General features: G+C 37.2%; 1 protein-coding gene across 4 annotated transcripts in view; it reads right to left on the reverse strand.

Moving 5' to 3' along the window:
• LOC121726809 (neurexin-4) overlaps nucleotides 1-26,090 on the reverse strand; it is a 41,378-nt gene that overhangs the window by 7,794 nt on the left and 7,494 nt on the right. For 2 of the 4 annotated variants that reach the window (XM_042114346.1, XM_042114345.1), the window contains exons 7-25: nucleotides 25,702-25,878; nucleotides 25,100-25,261; nucleotides 24,412-24,628; nucleotides 23,914-24,058; nucleotides 23,388-23,494; nucleotides 23,023-23,148; nucleotides 22,548-22,748; nucleotides 22,007-22,189; nucleotides 17,711-17,848; nucleotides 17,280-17,416; nucleotides 16,833-16,984; nucleotides 16,544-16,740; nucleotides 15,168-15,308; nucleotides 14,777-14,956; nucleotides 13,834-13,967; nucleotides 12,871-13,081; nucleotides 12,230-12,364; nucleotides 11,761-11,852; nucleotides 8,621-11,007 (exon numbers count right to left, since the gene is read on the reverse strand). In XM_042114346.1, coding sequence (XP_041970280.1) covers nucleotides 10,909-11,007; nucleotides 11,761-11,852; nucleotides 12,230-12,364; nucleotides 12,871-13,081; nucleotides 13,834-13,967; nucleotides 14,777-14,956; nucleotides 15,168-15,308; nucleotides 16,544-16,740; nucleotides 16,833-16,984; nucleotides 17,280-17,416; nucleotides 17,711-17,848; nucleotides 22,007-22,189; nucleotides 22,548-22,748; nucleotides 23,023-23,148; nucleotides 23,388-23,494; nucleotides 23,914-24,058; nucleotides 24,412-24,628; nucleotides 25,100-25,261; nucleotides 25,702-25,878 — 2,934 coding nt within the window. In that variant the 3' untranslated portion in view covers nucleotides 8,621-10,908. Of the gene's footprint in view, nucleotides 1-8,620; nucleotides 11,008-11,760; nucleotides 11,853-12,229; nucleotides 12,365-12,870; nucleotides 13,082-13,833; nucleotides 13,968-14,776; nucleotides 14,957-15,167; nucleotides 15,309-16,543; nucleotides 16,747-16,832; nucleotides 16,985-17,279; nucleotides 17,417-17,710; nucleotides 17,849-22,006; nucleotides 22,190-22,547; nucleotides 22,749-23,022; nucleotides 23,149-23,387; nucleotides 23,495-23,913; nucleotides 24,059-24,411; nucleotides 24,629-25,099; nucleotides 25,262-25,701; nucleotides 25,879-26,090 lie in introns of those variants that run through there. The other 2 variants (XR_006035582.1, XM_042114347.1) reach the window with 2 other exon arrangements.

A 26,090-nucleotide genomic window follows, 5' to 3' on the forward strand; every position in this document is an offset into this window, starting at 1 on the left:
TCTATGTAAATGACTATGATTAAGACAAGCGACAATGATCGGTAGCCGTCATTAAAATCATGAGCTTTACGAAACAATCAATGCCATTATTCAAATTCGGTTAACATTGGCCTAGAAGCTTTCTTAATTCTATGACACACAAAATATAGTTTGCTCAAGAATATTTGTAATCATTCCTCAAATGTTAACCTCAAATTCCCTGCACTGTTCATATCTTCATTTTCTTAATGTCACGGCCATTTTCCTGAGTGAAAATTTAATAGAGAAAAACAGGCGCAATCAACAGATCGAAAACGCAAATGCAACCTTGTGGTGTGTAGAATAGGGCACAGAATCCTTGATTCAGGTTAATTTTGTAGTGAGATGCTAGTGAATGTGACAGCGTGGCCTGGCGTTTAAGGTAGAAATGGCTTCTTGAAATCCGAAGGCAATTGTTTCCACATGTGCATTTCTATTTAAATTATAATACACAAAGTTATATTTAAGATTGTTATGCTTACTTGGAGCCGTTCGTTTTTAAATTTTGTACTTATTGCAGAGTTGTGGAGTGCAGGTTTTAAGTGTTTTTGTGTGTTTTGTTCTTATGCTACTGTATTCGACTATGGATTGACTACAACCCTATATTTTATGTGAGAACGTCATATTATGAAAGTGAACGATGTACGACGTTTTAAATAATCGGCCAAGTGCGAGTCGGACTCGCGCACGCAGGGTTCCGTACCGTTATAGAGGAAATATACCTAGGCCAAAAATTGTCTTTTTGTATGGGAGCCTCCTTAAATTTTTATTTTATTTTAATTTGATTATTAATAAATATTAAAGAAGACATAATATAAATTTAAGGCCGTTATAAAAATTTCAAGTGCCTAGCTGTTGCCATTATTTTTTACGAGCTAAAAAGGCCGAAAAAATTACGTTTATCGTATGGGAGCCCCCCTTAAATATTAATTTTATTTTGTTTTTAGTATTTGTTGTTATAGCGGCAACAGAAATACACAATCTGTGAAAATTTTAGAAGTCTAGCTATAGCGGTTATTGATTTACAGCCTGGAGACAGACAGACAGACGGACAGACAGACGGGACAACGAAGTCTTAGTAATAGGGTCCCGTTTTTACCCTTTGGGTATGGAACCCTAAAAACAGTCCGTTCATGATAGAGGTTCACCGTTACTAATAGATGTAATGAACTTTTGTTCTCAATAATAATTGTAAATTGAGAACAAAAGCTCATCACATCTAAATCTCTAATCACCTATTAGTAAAGTTTCAGAAACTACAGAGCTAACATTTTTAATATAAACCATTTATATTATATTTACTCAGGGATAGGAGTTTGCATACGGTAAAGACAAAGCCTACTTTTATGCCACAGGGTAAAATGTATTTACCCCATGGGATTTTAAGTAAAGTAAATTATTTAAAATTCTCTCACGGTCAATAAATTTCCATCCACTATTCAGCGGCGGCCATAAAGAAGAAAGAAAAAAGCTACTTAAAACTTTCCCAGCGAGTCGTCAGTTTCTCACCGTGCCGACGTGAATACAATTTTTCAAGACGTAGCTACGTAGCGTAACGTGGTGTAGGTGAGCACTGAGCATTATGAGTTTCAGTGAGCTGTTTTCTTGCATATTACTATATTATGTAGAAAATTTTAATGTATTTATTTATAACTAGAAGTTTCGCAGATCCGCCCGCGTTTTTAAATTCCGAGCAAAAGAGTTGTTCTTACATTTTCCCGCGATAAAAAGTATCTTATTTCTATCCCAATATTCTACTCTATGACTGTACTAAATTTAATAAAAATCAGCCCAGTAGTTTCAGAGACTATTCGATGCAAATAAACGAAAAAACCTTTCCTTAAAAAATCATTGTAAAGAGGTACCTGCATGTATAAGGATTAAGGGCAGTTTTCTTTTAGTATAAAACCAAAAAGATACGCCAGTGTTCAATATAAAATACAATCAGCTGGTGCCATTATAATTTATAATATATTACGTCAATAATGTTAATAAGTAATCGAATTAAGTATTAATATTATGTAACACATGTATCTTCCATGCGATGAAGGCCTAACCTGGTTCAACTTTGTACCGGTCCGCCTTCGTTTAACAATTATTGTAATTTGTTTTCATAGTCCATAGTGTTTTTTCTCGTCTGTCAAAACAGGAAGACGCCTAAAGCGCTTCCGGCCGATAACAACATCCGGAGAGAAGTTTCCAGAAACTTTGGGAAACTTGCGGAAAAGTTTTCACCGAAACAGGTGCTCGTTTCGGATAAAAATTTTCACCTTTTGTTAGCTCCGAATCTTTTTACGAAAGTTTCAAAGACGAGATTGTGTTTTATGAGAAATTATTGCGTCCACAAGTGTTGTGGGGTGAAGTTTTAAAGTGAGGAAATGCGTTTTACTTTTCACCAAGCCACGAAAAAACTGAAGAGAATATAAAGTTACTTATTTTTCGGACGAATATAGTAGAATATTTAAATTACGATAAGACATAAAATTTAACATATTTTTGGCATATTTTATGTTGTTTTATTACTGGCTCTCCTGGTTTTTTTTTTATGAAATAAGGGGGCAAACGAGCAAACGGGTCACCTGATGGAAAGCAACTTCCGTCGCCCATGGACACTCGCAGCATCAGAAGAGCTGCAGGTGCGTTGCCGGCCTTTTAAGAGGGAATAGGGTAATAGGGGAGGGTAGGGAAAGGAATAGGGTAGGGGATTCATGGGCCTCCGGTAAACCCTAGAGTTCAAACCGGTTTGGACTCTAGGGATTATGTTTACAAACCTGGCAACTGCTTGATTACCTGCCTTATTAAGAAAACTTCGTAATTAATTACTTTCAAGTAATAATAGAGAGAGGAAATTGTTGACTTCAGTCAACAATTTCCTATCTGCGAATACATTATCTCAGTTAATTCAATTTTATTTTCATTGTTCGGTACAGCGTTCATTTATCACTTCGTCTCCGGATCAACTGGATTCAGTTCTACATTAAACAACAATTTAAACTCAGGTATTATAATAAATCTTCCAAATCTGCCCCCGGCCACCCCACTCGATAATTTGCAACGCCATTTTAAACAAACCCTTATATTATGTATTTTAGACTTTGCTGCCTTAGAATAAGGGTGAGGGTAACTGTAGAATATTTGTGTAATTGGTGGTAATGGCCGCCGGGTTAGGGCCGGTACACACGGATAACGGCAGATATTAATCCGTCAGATCGTGATTAGATTCGGCGGCACGGAGTAATATATTCTCCAAGGTGTCAGCCTAGTGCTGTGCGAGGTGATCTCAACATCGATAAGTGATTTTGGATCAGGGAAACTAGCAAGAAATACAGAATAGTAAAGTCTTCTTCTGAAATATCTATTTACATTAACTTACGCTATGTGACAAAAGTTTCTGAAAAAATATAACATTGGTAGTAACAATTACTCATTTCTTTTCAAATTCGTTACTTATATGTATTCGTTTCAAAAGTATGTACAATGTACATATTATATCTACTGTATAAAATACGGAATCTGTAAGGCTTGGACTATAAACCATAAATTAAACTGATAATGTTCCTCATACATAACAAGATAAGAAAGCTTATATTTTAAAAGTAGAGTCAATTTATATAAAAGTTAACTACGTCCTCAGAAACCCTCCAATGTAGCTGGTCAGACTCTTACCGTAGCTACGGCTTATCGGATTTGGTATCGATAAACTTCAAGAGCAATAGTCGACATCTTAAATGTCGATAAACTGGCATAATATCGATAAACAGGTAATATCGACACGTGTAGATCCCTCGGGCACACGGTGCAAGGCGGCGATAGCTAGGGACGTGCCGCGGCAAGCGCGCCGCGTCTTAACACCTTCATATCGATAACTCCTGTAAACTTATAATGCATCTTGTGTGTGTGCAACCTGTTATAGTATCTTGTATGTGTGCGATAGGTATAGTCCATTAGCGGGAAAAGTAGACAGGTTTATACAGTAGACAAAGTAGAGAGAGCTATATTAAGGAAGTTTAAGTTGGTTTTACTCTATTCTCTTTTAGATGTCAAAATTGTTAAACGGTACATATATGTTATATGTACCTAGGTAATCCATGTTTACATATTTACGTAAGCAAGTAATTTTGACCACGTACTCAAGTACCTACTTAATACGGCGACAAGATTTGTTTGGTAGAGTCATGAGAATCAAGCGATAGATCTGTTCTCGTATACGGAAAAGGAAATTGTAAGTACTGACATACATTCTTATGAATGTAAGTACCTACATACTTACAATTATCTTCAACTTCAACAGTCTTCTGTCCAGTTAATAGCAATTATCTTAACTAATTTAATTATATAGAAAAGTAACTGCGGAAAATCTTCAAGGCCTCGTTACCTACTCTACCAAAATTAGGGCCCAAAAATTATGCTTTTCGAAATGACGGTTAGAAAATTAAGCTGTTGAAAGCCTGACAAATGCCAGTCGACGTAATCGGCTCAGACAGGTGGCGAGCGACGTATTTTAATTTGCAACTAATTTCCAGCGCTTAACAGTTAAAGCGGATTGGGAAGTTGATAATGAAGTGAAGTTGCGGCCCGGTGAACTGCCAACTTGTTGGCGACCACTTTTTAGCTAAACCTCAATAAGTGCAAGGGTTTAGCGAAGTTTGAAAAACGTGCGTCGAGGAAGTTGACCTGTTGTGAAAAAATCTGCAGAACGCCTGCGGAGCTAAAATGGTCGCTTTGAAGAATCATATTATGAATCATGTTATGATTCATTCCTATAAAATCGCAAAATGCAAGTCTGCTTGCAATTCATATCTAGTAATTTGTACTAATTTGACATTTGTCAGTTTGACAATTCATTTGCTGAATTGATTGAGAGGAATTGCTAGATGTGACCATTTTGGCCCCGCTGTTATGTACAAATACATTTAGACAAAAGTTACTAAGCGGGTAGATAGAGCTATGAATGAAATCAATAAAAGCAGATTTTTAAAAATTATGAGACAAATTGTTATGAAATCATAATATTATTATTTTTGATCGAATGTACAGGCAACAGCTATAACAGTTTGTAAAACCAGGTAAAACAGTGTATTAAGTTATGTAGAACAGTTTGTAAAACAGTGTATTAAGTTATGTAGAGAAACAACATTTAGTTAGTAGTGGAACAATAATTGTGAGGTGTCAATAACTATGAGCAATGTCACAGTATAGCAATATTAGTCCCATATGTCATATTGCTATACTGTGGCAATGTGGTTTGATTGCATATAGAAAGAAAAATATTTGTTTCAAACGATATATTTTATAGGTATTCACTGTTAAGACATATATACTCGAATATAAGTCTAGTCCGTGTTATTTTTAACGTCGAACCTACAACCTCAAAGTTAACCACGAGGCACGAAGGTGTATTAAAATCATTAAATTGCACTGTACCGACTTCCTAGCGAGTAGCGACTACCCACTAATTTGATAAAATTATGTCATGATCACAGGGAACCGGCGTCGTGTACCTTCAATGAAACTAATTGAAATTAAAGGGATCAGTGTTTGAGTCTGATTTTACATACACGCTTAATAGCTTCAACATTTTGGCGGTTTATCCAATTATTTCATAGCTTTATAAGTAGAATCTATATCAAGTGTAAGTAATAAAAAACATAATTTTATTATACTCGTAATATTGACTCTACAATTAATTTAGAACCGAGGAAAATTGTGAGTTATTTACTAAATAATATAATGAAACAGCTGCGAGGTTCCAATAACTTATTCCTATTCTCTTAGCTCATACTACTCTACCTACCATACATGATACAGGCAAGGCAAAAGTTTTCCTCTGAAAGAGAATCGCGTTTTGCCACTGTGAAACAGTTAAACACTCAAACCACTTAGATAGGTAACAGCTATTTATCATTTACTGCAAAATCCATACATACTAATGGTTGAATGCGAAAGAATTTGTACAGGTTTTAAAACCAGCAAATGAGCCCGTCAAAATGAACAATTTTTTCTATGAGAACAATGCTGGGAACTCAAAAAAATAAAAAACGGGCTCATTTGATGGTTTTAAGGATAACGGTGTTAACCCTAACACCCAGTATATTGTATCCTGATCTGTTCTAAACAGCTGAGTCGAGTTTGATTAAATTTGATATGGCGATAATTTTGACCTATGTGTTCCCACGCGATAAAGGGAACGGAAACTGACCGGAACAGTACAGAATTGCGGGCAGTATCTAGTGATAAAATAAACAAAACAGCAACTCATATGAGCACTTAAGTACCTAATAGCAAAAGTAAACTTGGTCCCAAGCATCTATTGTAGTCTGAGAGGTCCCACGAGATCTAAATCGGTAGAACATCGTTAGACACAATCGCGGGCCAAGCACCTGGACTACTTAACCCGTTTGTAAACCGCTGACTGCCGCCTTCGGCTCTTTTACGGGGGAAAGTGATGTTAGTGACGTCACTGTTCAATGTCGATAGATTGTATCGATATTAAACATCGATTATTAACAGTATGTTGATGATGCGAAGCTAACTGATAACCATACCATCAGGTATTACGAATCTTCGTTTTATGTAAAGGCGGCATTAACAGGGTGGTCTGGTCTGCGTTATGCTAATTGCTATGTCTTAAACAAATAACAAGTGAATATCACATACAATCTATACATCTATACATATAAATAAATTCGAAGTGTCTGTTTGTAATATTGAAAGAACCGTTTCTTACTACATGTATATGAATGTACATACGATACATATACCAAAATAGCATTTTTTACAATTTTTGTCTGTCTGTATGTCTGTCTGTTTGTTCCGGCTAATCTCCGAAACGGCTAGGGTGATTTTGACGGGACTTTTTTTAGCAGATAGCCGATGTAATAAGGAGTAACTTAGGCTTTTTGACTTTCAATAAAGGAGGAGGACAAATTTTATTTTTTTATATTTGTTCACGGGTAACTCCGCCGTTTGTGGACCGATTTTCAAAATTCTTTTATCGTCGTATAAGATATAGCCCAAATTTGGTATTTTTACTATTTGGGTAAGGAGCCTTAAAAACGGGAAAAATTCTCTCTTTTCTATTAACTTCGTTATTACATTTTGCTGACGCGGACGAAGTCGCGGGCAACAGCTAGTATTATAAAAATGTATACGTGATAATAAAAGCAAAATTGCTTCACGACTGCAAACATAGAAAAAAGGAATTTGCGAACTAAAATGATTACACCTTTGCTATCTCAAATAATAAAATTATAGTTTAATTTCTCCTAGTATAATTTTCCTATCTACGAGCTACTCACAGTGAGTTAAATCGTATACCTAACTTTTTCCTAACGAGTTTTATCGACAAGCGCACAACACTATTGTATCGAGTGCAAGTGGTCGTTAAGGCTGAAACGTCGATATATGGCCCATCGAGCACGCGCGCGCTCTCACCTCACTACTGGGTCAGTGGGGCAGGTGGCGTCCTTGCGTTATCCACTCACCCAAACACGATGGTTGGACGTTTGGTATCATCAGCTGTGACGTCATGTCTTTGGACTAAAGGATTTCTGACGTCTTGGGACTGGAAGGATTTCTGACATCATGTCTTGTCTTGGAACAATGGTCCTTAAGTTGATACAGCGGCAGCTGATATTATTAGCTTCATCACAACGCTAAATCAGCACTTTATTAAAGTATCCTATTGTAGGCCGCAGCTTAAAGTTAATGTACCTAGCGGAATAGAGCAACAATCTCGAGCTGTCAAACGAAACCAAAAATTGGTTTTCATCTGTGTGAAAAATATGTGTAGGTACGTATACACTTACACAAGCATGATTGAACATGAATACTATGAGATTAAATTGTAAACGTGCGGCACGCGTGCCGACTGGACGTCAAAAAAAGAGTACTGCTGTCATGTATCACAAGTCTCTTTTTACCACGCACTGTTACCTGATAGTGATATCTCTCTTGCTCAGGCCTTTGTTTCTCTAACTTTATGGGCCACAGGCGAACGCCACTGTCATGTAGTATTGTCACGTGATTTAAAGTTCAGAGTTTTTGACATTATTTAGGGTAAAACTACTTCTACTAAGTTATATTTCTTAATATCATGGGATCCATAAAGAACTTAAGTAATACTACAGATATATTTTGAAAAATTTATTCGTGATTCTCATTATGTCGTAATAAAATAAAAAACTCTACTACACTACGTGATGTGCCGCGGTAAGGCACGCGCACAGCTGACATTACCACGAGTAACAAACATTCTTACATTTCACTTTTTATTTGACTCCATCACCTTAGGCCGGTCGATGGACCGCATCTTGCAGTCGAACCTGACTGCGAAATGCGATCGCCGCACGGCGATCTGCAGTTTTCATTGATTACACACACAGTTAAGAAAACTGAAGATCGCCGTGCGGCGACCGCATTTTGCACTCGGTGTCAACTGCAAGATGCGGTCCGTCTATGGCCAGCCTTAGGGCGTTTGTGCACTACACGGAATTTTACCGTCCGGCGTTCATAACTTTCACGTTTGCCATATAAATAAGGTAGGAAATCGAGATGCCGCGCCGCGCCGGATGGTAAAATTCCGCGTAGTGCACAAACGCCCTTAGGGCCCTTTTCCTGTCATGCGTGTCATCGCCTGCGCGCGGATCAGGTCCGCGTGAAAGTTGCTCGCATCCTATCATTTCATGCGGCCAGGAGCATGTTGTTACCCGCATGCGGACCAAATCCGCGCGCGGGAAAAGCGCCCTTATGTATGTCAATGTTAATGTAATCTAGTAGCTGTTTATTGTTTTGACCAAGTAATTATTACTCGATAGAAATTATAAGTACTCAATAATTAAGTAAACCATTGTTATGGATCCAAACAATTACTTGATCACCTTTTTGCGTTACAGGTATTATACGTATCAGACCACTAGTTTTCTACACATCAAAGAAACTTGAGTTATCAAAAAGTTATTATTTCTGAGATTCTTGTACAAGATTGTGGGAGACGTGTGTTTAATGTGAACCTCAACTTTAGAAAAATATTAATCTACAACAATAATGTTCTCTTTGTTTCTTCAATATGACGGGATATTAAAATATCGATTTGGCATCATATTAGTTTGTAGAGGTGAGATCTAAAGTACAGTCTCGTGAAAACTATTTTAAGCACGTTACACCGCTGCTGTATTGTATGATCGATCATCGAATACATTGGCACAAATAAAAATACTGGCTTTTAGATAAGTAGACAATATATGGCCAAATAAAATGTATCATTTGAGTAAAATATAAAAAAAATCAGTACATCATAATTTCATTATCAAATAAAATAAAATATTAAAAAAAAATACAAACTATTACATGTCTTAAAGCAACTATGTTAAGGTTCTTTTGGACGGAAAAAACATAAAATAATCGAAATAAACCATTGTCTTATAAATATTCTGTCTATGACTGTACTAACCTAACTAAACCTAATTTGTAAAGTCACGGATTATATTACATTATAATATTATAGCACAGTATACGACTGAAAGTCTGCACATCAACATAGAAATAATGATATTTTATATTATATTCGTAGTTGTATATTTTCTGTCATGTTTTACATGAAACACTGCAAATGCATATTATATAAAGTAGTCATATAAAGTAATTTGACTTTTTCTTATTTACCGCAGCCCCGTTAACTGGTCTTTTAAACATGAATGTGCATTCTTAGTGAGCCGAATACTGTACGTCGATAAAGTCATCAAAACCATACAATAAAATATAATATCAAATAGTAGGATATACAAATCGTTTGTGTTAAATAAATCCTAATTATAGTACTCTAATTATAGTACTCTACTAAAGAAGTTGCCAAAGTGCGTAAGTGCGCTTAGAATTCTATTATCTTACATAAAAACAATATTAATATATTATTAAGAAAAGTACTTTAAACAAAAAATATTTTTGAAAACATTTTGATTTTTAAAAAATTAATTGGAGAATAAGCAAAACTTGTTGACATGTTATTGTTTCCAACTACTGGAATGTTGCTAACATAATATAGATATAAATTTAGATGCCAAGAATATTCGGCTACTATTCGTGGCATCTCTAGATATAATATAAGAATTCATCTCATCTAAAATAATAATTAATATAAGCACATGTATTTAAGTAGTTCATCTTAACTCTGTTACGGAAAAAGAAAAAAAAATCGAAAAATTAGATTGTTGCAATCAATATCCTAAGGTGGGACTATACAAATGTATACGCTAGTTAATATGAAAAATTTTATGAATCTTTTTAAAATAAAATTCTTTCGATTATGAAAAATATGAAGTCAACATTTTTTTTCCTAATAAGTAATTTGTGCTTAGCAGAAATGGAAAACATACCACGTATTATGTTATTGTGAATTTGGCTACTTTTGAGCGCAGTTGTTTTTTTTTTTTTCATTTTTTTCAGAAGTTAACCCTCTAAGGTACATAATATGGCCAACTTAAGCTGATTGAGCTATGTTTTTGGCATATCATAGTTAAGTTGTAATGTAGCTGCCTTGATCTGTTTAATATAAGAAGCAGGATACAGGATTATCATAATATTTAAACACTGGCTATTTCGATTAGAATGAGATTCTGAAGCTCCTTTTACAATACGCGAGACGATATCTATTATTGCGCGTATGTAATGTAAGACACACCTACGTTATTACAAGACATAATATCGGCGATACATGTCGGAATTCGGAACTTATCAATGTAAAATTTGCTCCTACATTATTACGCGCTGTAAGCGATATCGTATCGTATAATATAAAAGGGACTTAAATATTTTCATTCGAACAATGTGTTCACTGTAAAACTGTAAAGTAAATTCTGCGTTAGTGTGCGTGTATGTTTTTAATGTGTCGTGTTATATGAAGAACTCCCTGCGCTTAGTGACGCGCGCGCCGGTGGCAGCCGCGAGCGCGGCTTGGTCCGCACCCGCCGCGCCCTCTGCGCCGCGCTCCTCCTGCGAAGATAGTGTTTAGGATAAACTATGTTATGTCTAGTTGTTAGGATAATCTATATTTTTTTATAACAGTGTGCTTTTAATTATTGCAATTCGTTCTCGAAGGTAATTTATAAGCTCTAACCAACTGTAAAGTTCAAAATATAAAATGTCTTGTTGCCGTGTAAGGGTTCTCTTCTTTCGCTTTTAAATTAAACGACACTTTTAATTTGTCATTTTTTCAAATACATTAAAGCTATGGCTGCTTGAATCATCTTGACTTATAATTTAAAGGCGCAGGAAGGCACAAGTCTGCATTTACGGTAGCGCGCAATAAACATAAGATTGCGGCGGTACCCACAATTAGCCTAACAATCCTGCATCGAAGTTTCGGAGAACAGCAAGATATACAGGGTGTAACAAATCTAAGTGATAATACTTTAGGGTGTGTATGGGTCGCCTATATACAGTTCGCTGTGAAAGTATCAGCGCTGTGAAAGCATCTTTGTATGGAAAAATACATGACGCGCGGGTGCTTGCCCATAAAAATCACAAAAAAATAGCTCTTTCGCCCTGCAACTTTCACAGTGGACTCTATATAAGGAAAACAATACACACCCTATAATAGTATCACTTAGTTTTGTTACACCTTGTGTACAACGTCTGAAATGACGTCAGTGGGCTTCGTCCTGCCCGAGCATGCTATCTCGCTCGTGCGGAAGATCTACCTTTTCGGCCGTCACACACATCGCTAAAAGATTTCGAGTTCAGTACCTGTGTGAGATATTCTCCCTTGTGTCGTGACAGCGCGCGCACCAACACCACAGCGACGATGATTAGCAGCAGGAAGATCAACGCCAGTACAGCTGTAAAAGAAACACGTACGTACACGTACACACACACCATTTGTTTAAATTATAAACACAACCTATTTATTAAAAATTATACTAATTTTGGTAGCATTACGACTAGGCCGATCCGATGTTTAGTAGCAAACGCCCATCAGCGACTTAGGGCGTGTGTATGCTGCTAGCGATGTAGCTTGAAAAACTCTTAGGCCTTCGAAGGCTGCTTATGCTACGTTCTGATAGTACAGTAGTACTACCAGTACGTAACATAGGCTGTAGCCTAGCCTCCTTGTTTTACAGGCTGCTTGTGATCCTGCATCCAGCTAGTACAGCCTGCTACATGCTAGTACATCGTACACCATGCTAGTGTAGCATGCTGACACGCTAGTACTCACTGGCTAGTATGGCCTCGTCGGTGCGGTGGAGCTGCAGGTCGTCGGCGAGGTCGGTGGGCGGCGGCGGGCGCGTCTCCACCGGCTCGGGCGGGTGCGTCACAGGCTCCACGCCGCAGAAGTCCTCGTGTAGGACACCTGTAAGTACATGTGTGATTATGATACAAGATAGATGAAAAAAGTCTTCGTAATAACATACTGGCCAAATACAGAACTGGTGCGCTGATCCGATATGCTTGATAGGATGGATATTATGTTGGATGGATAGGTCACTTTGCACGAGAATGTACGGTTGCCGCGGATTTGTTTATTGACAAGGATAGAATGGAACTTAATGCATCATAATATCAGACGTCGCATCCTACGAGACTCCCCGATTGTTGCAACATACCTCACAGGTCGAGCAAGGAGGTGTCAATAAGATATATTGTTACTAGATGCCGCCCGCAACTCCGTTGCGCCCAGATAAAAGTACGTTAAGGCCCAGGGCTTAAAGTATCTCCATACCAAATTTCAGAAAAATCGGTTTAGCGCTTTGGGCGTGAAGACAGACAGACGTCTGTAAACTCTTCATGCCCAAAGCGCTGAACCGATTTTGCTCAGCCAAACACAGTTTCGCATTTATATTAGTATTGATAACATACCTCCCAAGGAGCGCACATTAGGCGGCGGGTCCTGCTGGAACAGCAGCTTCAGCGGGTATATATCGTCGAACTCGACCCGACTGACGCAGCCGACGAAGCCCTCGTTCATACTCTCGTTGCGGCCGACGTACATGTATTGTATGTTGTTGAACTGAGCGTCCGCCGACTCGCGGATGTTGAAGTGGTATTCCTGCGTCTCGTAGTTGTCCACCTGGAATTAATGTATGCATAATGCTTTCTCTACATTGCATTATAACCAGGCGTTGGTGGAGTGTTTTTATTGTAGTAAGTGTGCGGGCAGTCACAAGGGCTTCTATCTTTTATAGATATCCGGATCAACAACACGACAGGCAAGAGATTAGGCGCGGGATTGACTTTTTATAAGCCCATCCAACGAGATCATCTTTACAATCTAATTATGATCGGCTTGCATTATCCTAACCAAACATAAAAACAGTTCATTAAAAATAAGTTATTATTGATACTTCAACGCGGAAAACGACCCACTATCATTTATCGCATTAATTTTTTATATTGACTAAAATCTCTATTGAGGAACGTTCTTTTATTAGTGAAAATTTATTAGTTAAAACTATTTTATAATTTCTAAAGCTTAACAATAAAGAATGTTACTGGGTATGCAAAATCGCTTGTAACTTTGTCACAGTAAAGCTTATGTGAATATAAATACACTAGCAATATCAATTAGACATATCGAAATAATTTTTACACGCATTTTTTAAATTTCATATTATGTAATGTACCACCGAGGAAGTTGATTCCTATGCAATTGACAGACCAACGTTATTTGGTCGAATATGTCAATTCAATGTTAATTGTGATCTGTCAGCTGGGTTTGACGTAACGCGACCAAACTACTTAGGTCCCCGATTTGCATAGGAATCAACTTCTCTGACAGTACTATAAGAAAGTTCTCGATTTATTAATAAAAACTCTACAAACCTGTAGCACCATAGTGGCACCGCTGTTCTTGCGCGACAGTCGCACGTCGTGGTACTGGCCGAGCCCGAAGTGTTTCCCCTGGAATATTATCTCCTGACGCTCGAAACCGAAGTCGAACACCACACGGAAGTGACCTAAGAAAATATTTAAACAATGCATAGGCTATATCTATATATATAAAACTCAAAGGTGACTGACTGACATGGTGATCTATCAACGCACAGCCCAAACCACTGGACGGATCGGGCTGAAACTTTGCATTCAGGTAGATATTATGACGAAGGCATCCGCTAAGAAAGGATTTTGATAAATTCCAACCCCAAGGGGTTAAAATAAGGGATGAAAGTTTGTATATAATAATACTTCTTAACGCGAGCGAAGCCGCGGGCAAAAGCTCGTCTATAATATACAGTGTGTTAGTGTAAACACCGTTATCCTTGAAACCATCAAATGAGCCCGTCAAAATGAACAACTTTTTCTATGAGAACAATGCTGGGAACTCAAAAAAATGCCATCTTCATAGCCATACAGATGCCCGGATCGGCAATTTGTATGGATATGAAGACGGATTTTTTTAGTTTCCAGCGTTGTTCTCATAGAAAAAGTTGTTCATTTTGATGGGCTCATTTGATGGTTTCAAGGATAACGGTGTTTACACTAACATCTTGTATGTTTATCTTTCTCGTTTACATTGTAAAGGGCGTTGATGGACAAGGTTAAAATATTGTATAGCCTAATTAGCGGGTAGAGTATATATTTTACCACTAACGACTTGTTCAAAATTTATAACAATATGGTATATATTATATGACTATTTCATTTTATAACTTATGAGAAATCGACACAATACTATAGTTAAATTTTGAGTAGCGAGACTATTAGATCAAGAATTTTATCTTAACATTATTAAAAACATTATCTTAGCATTATTTAAAAAACATACCGTTATTGGAAACCATCATGGTGAGATATTCCCCGCTGATGTTTGAGTAGAAACCGAGCAGGAAACCCTTGGGGTTGGTGGTGGTGAAACCCACGCGGATCTTCTCGTTGATCGTCGACCGCCAGGAACCAAGGAAATCGTACTTCACCATGGAGTTGGGTCGGAGATTCACACCGATTTCTGTAAAAAAATTAGTATTAGTAACTGAGCTTTGATTGGCCTATAGTCTTGCAGCCACGCAGCCATTTTATCGGTATATACAGCATTAGCGTGATTTGTTATTTGTTTTTTTTTTTTATAAAATGAGTAAACAAGCAACCGGGTCACCTGATGGAAAGCAACTACCGTCGCCCATGGACACTCGCAACATTAGAATACCTGCGTAACTTACCATCAGCGCATATCGGTCCCTTGAAGGCGGTCCAGCGACAGTCGCAATTATATGAGTCGTAGCCCTCGAGACACGTGCCGTTGTTGAGGCACGGCGACGACCCGCACTTGCCCACGCACCCCTCCGCCACACCGTATATACCTGCAAACAACATAACTTTATAGTAACCACTAACCATAGATAATAGTCAGCCACATTATAGACAAGAAGGACTGTTTAAGCAATCTGTCAGTAATTTATGCAAGTAACGAATAATAGTTGAGGCTATGTTTTTTTTTTGTTTGGGCTTAAAAGTATTTAGTGGGTCAATAAGGGTCAGTCAATTACCGGGTCATGAGTCATGACGGAACAATGTTTGGGAAATCCGCGGGGAAAGCGAGAGTTTGGGTTGAAGTAGGATATAGAAGCAAGTTTTTTGATGCAGAAATTGGTTCTCTCATGTTGGTCGTCTGTTTCGTAATTAATGGGCTAATTTTATTCAAAAGTAATTCAAAGACTGTTCGTGACATTCTAGTATAATTTTTGAATAATATATCATCTAATTTTTTACACAATGAGAATTGCGGCCTCTTTGCCAAAAAACGAGCGATCGTTGGGTGCGAACCCAGATACGCCTATTCTTTCTTCTCTCTTTTTTCCTTTGTTTTTGATTAAATACAAAAAAAAAGCTACAACCCAAGCAGCAACCAAGCGTAATGAACACCTAAAAAGCAGCCAATATAGCACTTAACGCTGTTTTACAGCTGTATAAGAACGTTGAAGAGGTATTGTAGTGTTATAATGTCGGTTTAGGAGTAATTATTCAGCTCTACCTGTATTAAGTCTGTATTAAGAAGTCAAAGTACGCTTAAAGTTCTAAATCAGTGTATCGAAACCTATTTTATGTCTATACAGCTACTGTATTTTTGTGCCCATTTCAGGGGTATAAGGGCTGTATAAGCGCTTATACAGCCTTTATGCGGCCTGGAAATACAGCATTAAGAGTATAAACGAACTTTAATAAAGCTGTTATACAGCTTGTGATGCTGCTTGGGAAGCCGCCACAGCAACAATGTCGTCCATAGCGAGCGAATACTGAAATGCTTGTGTAGGACAGTATTGCCTAGTTGATGAAATTGCGCCATATCGCTCAATATTGTATTGCGCAATATTGATGCTTGTTGCCGATGCCGCAAATTGCTTGATGTAGTCGTGACGTCATAGTTGAGTACTGACAGGAATTGAGCAATTTTAGTTGCCCGTATAAGCGCACCTTAAGAGGCTATGTTTGTACTTTGTAGTTTGTACCTATTATAGCAAGCAGAAAAAGTTTCCAGTGCCTTGATGAACAATACACTCTACGGATTCATAAATACAAGGTCCACATTTGACATTACCTCGTCTCGCCAAGTCTCGCAGGTCCACCGGTCGTCCATTAAGCAGCAGCGCGCGGATGCAACCTACAAAGCCGTCAGAACGATCAAGGGCCGCGCCCAACGCCAACGCTGTTGTAAGTTGTAACGCACGCGCCGGCTCCTTGGCTGTGCGGATCTCGTTTTTCAGCGCACCGTCTACTATGAGGCGAGCTTCTTTCCTGTTAAATAAAAATTATTTTATTTCTACTTGATATGCTATGTAACAAGATATAGTATGATATATAATAATAGCTTCAGAGTAATATCATACCTATTTCGTTCAATATAAACAGAATGCCATCTGTCGTCGGCGAGTCGAGAGCTGGTCTCGACGGATACTCCCAGCGGAGTGTCACCCGCCTGAAGTTGCAGCTGCAGCTGGTCTCCGCCTATCAAAGCCAACTTCAGGTAGTCTGTCGGACCCTGGATAAACCAGTAGGTTAGATTTAAATCCATAGAGAAGTTTGTATTCATTATATCTTTACGAATAAGCAAGCACTTAGACAAAAACATGTATCTACAGAATGTTACAAAGCCAAGTGATAATACTTTAAGGTGTTTATGTGTCCCTTACATACTAGTTCATTGTTCACATAGAAATTTTTATATGAGACATGTCCCAACGTCATAAATTGGCCCATTAAAATAATATAAGTTTCTTATACCTGTATAAGCGTATTGACTAATAATAATTTTGTTTAGGATTTTAGGCTTTTACCTTTGAATGTAACAGCACAGCATTCTCTTTAGTAGTCCTGAATTCAAAGTAGATGTCGCCACTGTGGCCCAGGTCGAAAGTCGGCAGCGTGATCATCGAATCCGAAATGCGGAATGTTATTGCATTGTTGAACAAGTCTGTGGAAAATAGATAAATATTACATCCCATGGTCCAAGGCTAGGACTACTGTAGTCCTATTAGCCTTGGACCATGGGGACCATTGTCTAAAGACTAAACTGTAGTCCGACTACAGTTTAGTCTTTAGACAATATTATGTAAGCTTTAGTTCCTATTAAATTATTATGTTCACAACCTTAAAAATATATTACGGTAGTTTAAATACGGGTATGATATGACGCTATAGGAAATAAGATCATTTTACACTATAGAGTATAGACATTAGACACAACAATAGTATAAAATTCCCTTACCATCTCCATCGCACAATAGCGGTCCAAGCGTGAAACGTCCTTCCTTCTCATCTAGATGGTTGCCGGTGTCTCCGAATCTCAGCTGCTTGACGGGCAAATACTCTTTCTCGGTGATGTCTCCGCCGTCCATTTTTAAATCTGTTAAAAATAGAGAAAACTTGTAGTATAACTCATTTGTCCTCTACATAATTAAGGCGGGCCTAGACGATCAATTTTATTGCGCAATATTACACACAATATTTATTGAACCATTTATTAGACAACAAGATAGAGAGGCGGGCGCGTTCAATATTAAACCCTAGACGGTTAATAATATTGCACAATAACATTGATCGCCCGCGTACACAGAACATCTTTAAAGAAAGGTAACGGGCAAAAACTTATTAAATTTAAGTGGACTCCTATTCACAGACTGGCAAGTTTTCCAAGCAGTGATAGTCTGCGCCGCGCTATGTAGGTTAGCTAGTTGATTCCTAGGCAGATAGGGGCCGGGACCAACGTAGTTTGGTCGCGTTACGTCAAACCCAACAGCTGACAGATCGCAATCAATATTGAATTGACATGCCGCTATGGGAAATAAGATCATTTATACCATAGACATAATATATACTGTCGTAAAGACCACCTGACAACTCGAAAATGCGTGACCATTTTTGATCTGTCAATGTGTGCGTGTGCTAGTGATGTATATTTTACTATCGATAGTATAGTATTTTGCTATCGATAGTATAGTTCCGTTCGAGTTATTTTACCTGAGTTTCTTTCTATAAGAAATAAATAATATGCAACTTTGATAGATTTGTATTTCAAATTAGGTATCATAAATTTTAATTGGCAAAAAAAGGTGACGATTGAAAAGTAGATACACATTTTCTTTTGGAATGATTTTTTAATCGTCGGATATGTTATGACGTGAGGTTCTTATAAGGGTAAATAATATACACATAACACATTATAAAGTTACTTATTTATTACTCAGGTAAAATCTATCTGGTAAATCAGTCCTTACATTGAAAGTAAACGTTGAAAGTAAACAACACACATAGTATATTATATTTTATTCTGAAACATATTATAAAATATCATAATATTTTATTACAATTATTTTGAACCGACTTCCAAACAGGAGGAGTCTAGACGTTTTTTTCATACAAACGTTGTCCCCTGTTTACTCCCTGGATAATGCTAGTAGAGTTATAATTTTTTTTCCTGAATATCTACGGCCACTAATGCAATGTCCCTATGTTTTCTTTTTTTTCATAATTTAATTATTAAATAAGATATGAACGTTCAAAAACCCAAAAAAATGGCCAGATTTTCCACTGTGTTCAAACGTCCAGAAAACAGATTTGGCTAGATTATACAAAAAAAGCAAAACATAGGAACACAGCTCAAGCCTTTTTTTAATATTTAATGAAAAAAGTACTTAAATCGGTTAAGTTTTGGAGAAGGAATCAGGGGACAACGAATCGTTGATTTTCTGGATTTTCTGTAGTTGTCTCTATCGCGTTCTGCGGTATAGGCTTGAGGTAAGGGAGACAGCTATAGATATTACACGTACTTTTTTTTCATTTCTCTAGCCCCTGTTGTATCCTCTTAACCAAAATAGTATTTATTCTAATTTTTCTTTAAAAAATTTCAATGAAATGTTTGCCTACATATTGTTGAATTTTTCTTGGGATTCCAACCAACACGCCCAATTAATTTCAGCCATTTTCCTCTTATTAGAGGATCTTGAGGGAATGTGTAAAACAAATGATTATGATATATAAATATAAACCTTCCTCTAGTTGTAGAGTCACTCTATATTATAGTAGTTATATTATATTAGCTATATTATACTTTACTATATTATATTAGTTAAAATAAGATAATATGTCCTTTTTAGTCCGGCCGCACATTTTCCGAATTTCTGATCACAAAAATTCGGACGCCCCGCCCCGCTCATACATTTTGACACGTCAGAAATTCTTTTAGTATGATGGGTCTACAACAAAATGTATGAACAGAGTGCGTTCCGCCGGGCGTCCGAATTTTTCTGATCAGAAATTTCGGATAATGTGCGGCCGGGCTTAAGGTGATAAATATAAAGGTAAATGATTTTTATTTTAGATTTATGTTATTGTAAAATATCGATAAGCATATCGATAAATTTGATTCAAGCACTAGCGTATATGTAAGAAATTTTGATGAAAAAATTTTCTTCAAAATTTGTGTAATATAGGAACAATAGTACCTTTAGTTACGCAAAATATGAAAGTAAAAGGGAGGATTCACAATATTTTATTTGAAATAGAGAACTAAAGACCAGAATATAGCAAAAATAAACACATCGTAGCAATTAGGACATGAAGATTAATTACGGGTGAAATGTATATTTTTTAGGATTATTCCTATGATTTACACTGCAATCACTCACAGCACAAGTTATTATTGTTATATATAATAGTATTTGTTGAAAATAACATACGATTTAAATAATAAATTGCAAATACCGAAAGGGCATAAAAACGATTGACGACTTTTGACGACCTGTCAAATAAAAGTTGTTACAATTTTCATTAGACTGCCTCTCTCTTTTCATCTTGTTATAATTCCATAAAGGATTTTCTTCTCTCTCGCACTCTTTGTTGGTCTTTAGCATTATATTATGTCTATGATTTATACCCACCAAATGACGTTGGTCTGTTTATTTTTTTCTTTATTTATAGGCCTTACATCTTAAGATTAAGTCGGCCTTAAAACATTAATAATTACAAAAGACTTAGATCTAAATCCCTTAAATACAATGAGTGGATTACATAACTTAAAAATATATCACTGAATTCAGCCTTAAAATTAGATGACATAATGTTATGAACAAAAAAGAACAAATTGTTACATTTAGCATGTTGTACAAGTTTCAGCCTGATGCCTTCGTTCCTCCTACATTCCATGAACATGTGATAGAGGTCCTCGTATCGGTCGCAAGCGGTACAGTTGAAATTGTCCGTTTTCCCCATAAGGTAAATAAAATTATTCAATGGAATGTGGTTTGAACGGAGGCGGAAGGAGAGAGTTAAATCTCTTTTATTGAGATTGGCGTCTGCGAACCAAGGACGTTTCGGTGGTTTGTCTACTAAGGTCCTATACCAAATACCCGAATTTACAGATTTTTGTTGAAAATATTGGTTCCACATATCAAAACAGTTTTTCTTAATAGTTCCTAAATAATCATAGCAAAAAGGTGTCACAACAGTAGACGTACCGACGGATCGTGCCGAACTCGCCAAAGCGTCGACAATCTCGTTTCCGGAAATACCTACATGAGAGGGCACCCACTGGAGGCGAACATTAACCCCATTACGTATTAGATTGTAAATACATTTAATAACGAGGAAAGCTTCGGGCCTAGCCGTGCTACCCTCACCACAAGACATCAAATGTAAAAGTCCACTCTTAGAATCAGTAACGATGACGACACGTCGATAGATAGTAGTTTCTATGTATTGCAATGCTTTAAGTATGCCTATTATTTCTACACTCATGATCGGAATGATATTATTGTCAATCAAAAATTGACCTTTGATCTTAGATTTAGAGTCATAAAATGCACAACCTGCGAAGTCAGAAGATTTCGAACCGTCCGTGTAAATATGTACGTAGTTACAGTATTTAGTGGACAGTAGCTCAACACTAGCCGCTTTAGTTCTATCGGGAACATTAACTTTTTAGCCCTATGTACGAGCGGAACTTCGGTAAAACATACGTCCTGAAATGGAATGTCGTAACTATCTATATCGAGTTCGTATGGAGGCCAAATGTCGTATCTCGAGATTGATAAGTGATTAAAATTCTTGTAACTTTCGACGATCACAGGAAGTCCGTTCCTGTTCCAATAATGAGTTCCGGAATCAATCTCACTTATAAAATCGACCACAAGTTTTATCAAATAATCGTCGCGGCGCGAAAAATTTTAATGAAAAATTTGTCAGATAAAAATTGTCTTCGAATTTTTAAAGGAGGTATGCAAAGTTCGTTTTCTAATACGTGAACAGGCGTAGTCTTGATAAAACCACCGCATTGCCTCAGTGACTGGTTCTGGATAAGATCCAATTTGTTAAGAACGTTCCGATTGGCGTTGGTGAATACGACACTTCCATATTCTAATCGACTCCTGATAAGACTTATATACAATTTTCTTAGGTGAATGGGATGAACTCCCCATTTGAAGCCACTGACACAACGTTGGTCTGTTAACTGCCTAGGAATCAATTTCCTCCATGGTCTGCTAGGCTACAGTATCACTGTACGTACCGTCAGCAACATTGAGCAGGCTCAGCTCGGCGTCGCAGTTGCACCACTTAGTGGGGTCGACGCAGGAGCCGAGCACGCCACACGCGCACATGCGGCTGCCCGCCGGCGCGCCCGCCCAGTGCGCCATGCGCTGCCCCGCGCGCGACACCCACCACGCGAACGGCCGGAACGTCGCCTCCTCGCCTGTAACATTATACGCCATATTGATTCACACGGTTTTTTTTATTTCAATTCTAGTCGTGTATGGGCTTTTAGGATACAGATACAGACATTAGACGTTTATCGACTCATGTTACCTAAGCTGTGGTTGAAAATTTGTTTGAAAAATTGTCATAAATATTCCTCTTTTGTCAGTTAGTTATTTATTTCAAAAACTTGTGGCTACCATCACAAGAATAAACTCGTTCTACAGATAATGTAACAGTTGTCATATTTTGTACAAATTCAAATTATAACTTTAACATTTATCCTCTATTGCAACATCCAATAGTAAATTATATGATGGTCATAGCCAAGCTTAAAATACTATTTTTATACTTACTCGGCGAATTAAGCAGTCTAGAGTGTCGACAATGGTAATCAAGCCGCTGCGAGCAACTCGCGGATCTGTTGAGTAGCGCCTCAAGCTGCGCCCGCGACGCGTCGTACGTTATGTCTTGTCGGAAGCTGCCGGGCTCTTGATACCCGTCAACTATACCGCGCTCTACGGCCGGCTTTACCGCTGTCACTACACGACCGTCGGCTAGAAGTAAAGTAAATATTAGCAAATGTGGTGAAAAATAGCTTCTTTGACTTATATTGTGTCAACAAATAAACGTTCGTTTTTTTTAATAAACGCCCCTCACTAGTAAAAACATTTAAGCTATGCTTTAAAATGTTTTGTTCTAGATTGTTACAGAGAAAATGCAGCTTGAAAGACATAAGACAATGGACAAAATTGTATAGCATATCCACTGTGTAATATTTCTTATTAGGTTTAAAATTGCCATTCATTACTAAGTTAGAAAAGTTCTCACCATAGAAATGGCATGTAACAGGGAAAGCTGGCAGGGGTCCGGAACCGTCGACATCGATGTGCACCTCGGAGGACCGCGACAGAGCACCAACGTTTGCGTACGCCTGACACGACAGTGGGTGGACCGCTGCAATAATAAATGGTTTGAGTAACGATAACACAAAATTAGTGTTAGACTTTATTATGATTCTTGGATACACACCACATCCGGCGTTATGCATTGTACTTTTTAGCTTTACAATAACCTAAGTTACGTAAGGAAAAAGAACATCTTAATATAAAGAGCTGCTCTGCTAATTAAAAAAAATATATTTAAGATTAATTTTAATTGACATCAAAAGTAAAATCTAGTGACATAATACGTACGCGCATGACACACGGCGCCCGCGTAGCCGGTGTGCTCGCACTCGCACGTGAACTCGCGCGCGGTCTGCGTACACACGCCACCGTGCTCGCACGGATTGGGGTTGCAACTGCAATAAAGTTTAAATATACACAATTTATAAGTGATTGATGAAGATAGGATAAAGGGATAACTATGACTTATAAGCTAATTTAAATATATATCTGTTCCGAAATAACTTCAAAATAACATAAGAAATGATGAAGTCTAATATACACATAAGGATGGGTTGCACCAGAGGCGTAGTTATAGTTAAGGTTTAGATTATCGTCAAATATGGCGTCCATTATGAACTTTTACTAGGAATTTGACCGTTCATTTGATATTTTGTTATGGTTAAAGTTATAGTTAAAGTAAGCTGGCGCAACCCACCCTTAGCTATACAGTATCTAGTGTCAACAATAATAACCCCAGTGGCATAGCAGTAAAGATGGCACCAAACACGAGCAAAAAAAAACAAATCAAAGTCATGTTTTAACGTCATATTACCGGTCTATCATATGGCAGGCGTCGAACACGACCTCATTGGGGCAGCAATACTCGTCGTTACTCCAGTCGGTCGGCAGGCGGTAGTTACCGTCGACGGCGATCTTACGCATACAACCAACGAAACCACGGGGCGGGGCTTTTCCTCCTAAACAGATAGTAAGACAGTTTTATAGGTTTATATTTTTAAACAACTTTTGTCACAAAAATATGCTTGATTTATTGAAACTATTGTTTGGTCTAGGGTTACTTCAAGCGCAGTCGACAGACTACGACATAACATTTACTTAACATAACCCAACCAAATAACGTAGATCCGCAAACTGCCATGTATAAATTTCTTTGATGGTATATTAAAGGCATATTTCTAATTTTATCAGTTGTGTCGGTGTATCAGCAAGTCAGACAAAAGATGAACACTAGACTGTAGTAAGGCCAAAATTTACTATAATCGTGCAATACCAATTAATAGAAATGAAATTTATTTTAAAAAAAACATACCGGCAATATAATAAGAGCTTCCAGTCATAAACCTCAATCGTTTAGTTGTCTTCACCGGTCTGTAGTCGACCGCTAGAGTCAGACTATCTGTGGCCATTGTCAGCAGTAGGGAGTGCCAGCGACCGTCGTTGAACGTGTCGGCGTAGTTATCTAGTTTCACCTTAGGCGAACCTTCTGTGAACAACTCCACTTTCACTTTACCTTCCTCTAGGAACACCTAAAATGACACGTGATTATTATTGTCAAATATGTTATTCTGAAATATTTTTTAGTTTTCATTTATATTATCAAAGTTTTGTGAGCACGTCATTTAAAAAGTTATGTAACGAATTACAAACGTTGTAAGGATCTAGTTGCTGTTACCACAAAATTAGTATTTATTCTCGTTGTGTCTTTAAATTATTCTGAAATCTACATACATAATATATTATATAGCTTTTGAGTCATAAATTTCCTCGCAAATTGGACATATATGTTCTTTTATTGCTGATGACTGATGACTAACAATCTGTATGCAAGAAGTAATTTAAATGTTTTCAACTGTCTTGTCTAGGAGTATGGCAGTACCTCCGCCAATACGAGTCAAGCAAAGCGTAAGGGCAATACCATATTACCTTCTTTCGATTTTTGAAAACAAAGTATCTATTGACTTCATTTTTATTTTATTTATTTATCTATTGACACTTACCTTAACATAACCATCAGTTTTGAACTTATGGTACAGTAGTAGACCATGAAGCTCATATGTTCGGAACTCAAATGAGGCATTCAGAGTGTTCGAGCCGGAGTAACCGCGCAGCTTGGCGTATGAACCTTCTTTGAGGAAAGTCACTGGCACTACAGGCGGTTCCTTAAATAAATAAATAAAAACATTATTAAATTATTTTAATAGCCATGTTAACGTTTTTAATACTTTTTTATAACTTTCACTTTTCATTCATTTTTACTTAATTGAAATGTCAAAATTGAAGATTGATGGCCGGTTTCTGAGGTTTTTTAACAGCAGTTTTCTTTTCACTATTGTTGTTGATTTGCTAATTTTTTGACGCTTGCCAATCAAAAGCGATAGTGAATAGATAAACTCCTGTCAAAAAACTTGCCATTAGGCCATAAAATAATAAGCTCTGATTGGTTAATACAATTACAAATCACAGCTTATTATATTATCTCCTTAGTTACACATATTAATATTCTGATTTTAGCTTTAAGTGTAGTATATTAGTATAAAGAAATTACAATTTATGTAAGTAATTTTATTTCTTACATAAATTGTAATTTCTTTATACTTACAGGACACGCGTAAAGTGTGTTCACTTTCTGGAACTTAAAAGGCTCTCCAGACTCGTATCCTTGCTTCAAGTCTTGTATAACATTCGTCGCGTTTAAGTACAAGTTTTCTATGCAACCTGTGAAGTTTTGAGACACTACTAATCCTTCTTGGGAATTCGGAACACCGCCAATGTAGAACTGTAAGAAAGGAATAGGCATTATTATAATAATGGAACTTGTGCTTTCTGGTTTTGCTCATCTATTGGTTGGCAAGTAAGCGAGATCTTTTTTATATGTATATAGGAAAGTCTGCAATGATATTATATTTCATGAGGCACTTTCCTAAGATCTCGCTATTACTTGTTAAAGTTTAATGTCACTTGATAAAAAGGAAAAAGTTTATGTAAAGA

Source organism: Aricia agestis, chromosome 5 (genome assembly GCF_905147365.1).
Source record: "Aricia agestis chromosome 5, ilAriAges1.1, whole genome shotgun sequence".
NCBI classification, from domain to species: domain Eukaryota; kingdom Metazoa; phylum Arthropoda; class Insecta; order Lepidoptera; family Lycaenidae; genus Aricia; species Aricia agestis.